The 3706-nt window shown below is 35.4% G+C and overlaps 1 protein-coding gene across 2 annotated transcripts in view; it reads right to left on the bottom strand.

Annotated features, from left to right (window-relative positions):
• Window positions 1-1515: 1515 nt before the first annotated feature.
• LOC107749251 (complement C3-like) overlaps window positions 1516-3706 on the bottom strand; it is a 67332-nt gene continuing 65141 nt past the window's right edge. For both annotated transcript variants that reach the window (XM_016564348.1, XM_016564347.1), the window contains exon 41: window positions 1516-1799. In XM_016564348.1, coding sequence (XP_016419834.1) covers window positions 1658-1799 — 142 coding nt within the window. In that variant the 3' untranslated portion in view covers window positions 1516-1657. The remainder of the gene's footprint in view (window positions 1800-3706) is intronic.

The raw sequence follows: 3706 nt of genomic DNA, 5'->3' as shown, positions 1-3706 counted from the left end.
CATGAATCTGTCTGATGATCGTCACCATTGTTGAGATTCATATGCTGATTCTTGATGTCTGCATGTCTAAACTGTACAGATGTTCTATACTGGTGTGCAAAGTGTTTTTAAAGCTCTTCATATTATTTCATTAATATTCAGTTGTGATCAATAACAAACTATATAACTCATCACCGCTGATGACATCAGTAAACCTGGCTGTAACATGACAACTATGTCATTATCAAAAAATCAGCCAATATAATCTAAACCCATTTTCCCTTGGTTTTTCTTACTGTTACTAATGTGTTTCATAAACACAGTTACAGCAACCAGAGAAAAACTAATGTTAATAAGTCAAGGGTCAAGAGCCCAACTAAAGCAAACACTTATCTCCACAATGGTGTGAATCTCAGCGATGGTGACAAAATATTCTGATAATTTTTATGTGATTTTTGAACGTCACAAAACAAGGCAGTAAAAAGTCACAACAAAAAATAACAAAAATAAAAGCAAATAGTAAAAATAAAAGCAAATACTAAGACAATGAAGCTGCATAATTTATTCATGTCGCAATGCATGCTGGGAGCCATGGATGAGTTATGATTGGTGCACCCAGAATGCACTGCAGCATGAATGTGTCTGATGCTCCATTGTTGAGATTCATATGCTGATTCTTGATGTCTGCATGTCTAAACTTCTGCTGAGATCTTGAGAGATTTAATGTCTTCTCTTATTTCAGTCTTATTTCAGTCTTAGATTTCATCTAAGGCTGTGGCTGAAGTCAGTTGTAGTTCTTGTGTTTCTCTTTTCTTCAGTGATTCTGCTTGTTAACAGCAGCTGTTCATCACTAATGATCAATCAGCACTTAATTAATCACTTAATTATCTCATTAACTTTAACACTGCTTCAGTGTTACTTTAACACTCTTTTAGAGTGGGACCATATATGCTCCGAGCAGTGTTCATTTAACACTCGGGAATTTACTGTGTGTCAGTAGTTTTTCCTCTCTGCTACACCTGGTTCGCGATCGGCCCCCCTCCCCCTGGGCCCCTGTTACTCTGTTCCACTATTACCCCCTGTCAGGCACCCGTGGGGTCACGGCTACTATTTCATGATTTATTTTATAAAAATAAAAAAAGGGCAGCAGGCCAAATCGATTGCCAGGCCACCGGGAATTCTCCCGATGGCCAGTCCGCGCATGCCCTTGAAATTCAGCACAGTAACTATTTACTCTAAAGAGTCCAGGACTTTAACTTGGACATTTGTACTGTGAGACATCACTGCATCATCCAAATACCTCTTCAGTATCTTTTTTTTTTTTGTCCAAATCAAATTCTGTCAGAAAGCCAATGTCAGGAATAATCATCTGGAGCCATTTATTGTATTTGATTTAAAATGTCTGTTTTATTCCTTGGATGATTATTGAACTGAGATACGGGTTAAAAATATTACACAAAACAAATTGTGACTGTATATCACCGTATATCACACCATGATTATTTAGTCAGGAGTCAAAAATGAACATTTTGTAGCTTCGTTCAGTCAACCATTTATTTATTTTTTCTCCAAAATTACAACAAAGTATCTTGGCTCGAACAATGTTATTTAAGATTTAATGAGTGTGTGCTGGAGATCATGTTTAATTTTCTGTAATCAACAAATAGGTGTTATATGATTATGTAGTACATCCATAATCGATGAGGCTGCTCTTGAGCTCAGACATGCCAATGTACTGCTCCCTGTGTTCTTTAGTTTGGCTTTCCTCTCTTGTAGGCCAGTATTCAACCCAGGTCTGCTCTCCAAAAACATACTGCAGACTAAAACAACAGAAAGTGAAGTCAAAATGACCAATGAAAAATAAGGATGTCCAAGTTGATATAAAGGATAACTCTTTTAAACATTTTGGTAACAATTTCTATGAAGTCTGTATTTGTAATACATCATAAGATTATGCTTAAGGCATTATAATGAATGAATAATGCATTACATAAAAAAAAACAATGTTGTATCATCTCATAAATAATCATAAGAACAGTTTTAATGTATTATAATACCTACTTATTTGTGCTTATAGCTGTCACGTGGTTATGAAATGCACACAACACAGGAGTAAAAATAAACAAGAAAGTCCTTTTATAAATCCACAGGCAGGAGAAACACAGGAAAATGTTCATAAAAGAACATCAGTACGGGAGCTACGGCAAAAGACAGGGCTTAAATAGGTGAGGGCAATCAGGGAGAAACAGAAACAGGTGTGGAGTGATGAAATCAAAAACCATGGAAACTAATGAGGGAACACAGGCAACTGGAACACAGAGAAACAAAACCAAAACACAACAGAACTGGGCCCGTATTCACAAAACATTTTATCTTACCACTTAGAGTTCTCCTAAATAGCAGTAAACGTTTTTAGCTAAGAGTTTTCTCTTAAAACCTATTAACAAAGCTGCTGAGACAAACTTTTACTAAGAAATAGAGAGAAGTCTTAAGCTAAGAGTAAGGGCGGAGTTGACCTCGTTGCTATGGATGATGTCAGCGTGCTTACTAACTATGCACACAGTGATTGGCTGATAGTCTCTGTCAGAGATTTATTCATAGAAATATTGTAGAGCGCAATATTATGTTGCCATATTCAAATAAAGGTTTTAAAATAAAAATGTTAATTGCCACATTCAAATAAATATGGGAAGTGTTCCCGGTTCCGGTTGTCCTAATTAATGCAGCCTAACAATCCTTGGTTACACTTTATTTCGATAGTCCACTTTAGACATTCTATTAACTATACGTAACTTTGTAACTACATGTCAACTACATGTCGACTAATTCTCATTAATTTGCAACTAGATGTCTACTAACTCTCAGAGTAGACTGTTAGGGTAGGTTTAGGGTTAGTAGAATGTTGACAAAGAAAGTGTTAGAAGATATTAAGTAGACAGTCTACTAATACTCTACTAACTGCTAGTTGACATGTAGTTGCAAAGTTACTTACAGTTAATAGAATGTCTAAAGTGGACTATCGAAATAAAGTGTTACCAAATAAAAATTTTAATTGCCACATTCAAATAAATATTTTTAAATGAAGGCTAAGAGTCACTAATTAAACAAGTAATAATAGCTAATTGTCAGCCTCTTACATGTATGCTTCTTGTAAACAATTAGTGAATATGCATATAAACAGCCTTTTAATTAACAGAGTAGAATAATCATGGCTGATAGTAAGATATGCAAACGTGAAAGAAAACCAAACTGGATGCAAGAAGAGCTGTTACTTCTTGCCCAGCTGGTTTATGAAAACAAGGATATAATCAAAGGAAAATTGTCCCTAACAAGTTCTATAACAGTCATAATACCCCCACAATTAAGACGATATACCTTTTTAAAAGCTCATTACCGTCAAATGTTTCTAAAATGTTTACATTCCAAAGCAGATTGCCGGCAACAGCCATTTTAGGATAGTTTGTGGTTTGAGCTTAGTGACTTAGGAGTCATCTTCACTACTCCTAACGTTTCACAGATTTAAGAGCTAGTTTTAGTGCTAAAATGCTTTGTGAAATACTCAAGAGCAAAAATTTAGGAGTCCTAAATTTAGGACTGACACGCCCATTATTTTTAAGATTTTCTACTAAATCAGCCAGTTATGAGCTACTTTTAGCCTTAAAGGGGTCATATGATGCAATTTCAAGTTTTCCTTTCTCTTTGGAGTGTTACAAGCTGTTTGTGCATA

Source organism: Sinocyclocheilus rhinocerous, unplaced genomic scaffold, assembly GCF_001515625.1.
Source record: "Sinocyclocheilus rhinocerous isolate Xijiao unplaced genomic scaffold, SAMN03320098_v1.1 scaffold1341, whole genome shotgun sequence".
Classification (NCBI taxonomy): Eukaryota; Metazoa; Chordata; class Actinopteri; order Cypriniformes; family Cyprinidae; genus Sinocyclocheilus; species Sinocyclocheilus rhinocerous.
Note: the sequence above shows the minus strand (reverse complement) of the source record. Positions and strands in the feature narration are given on the sequence as shown.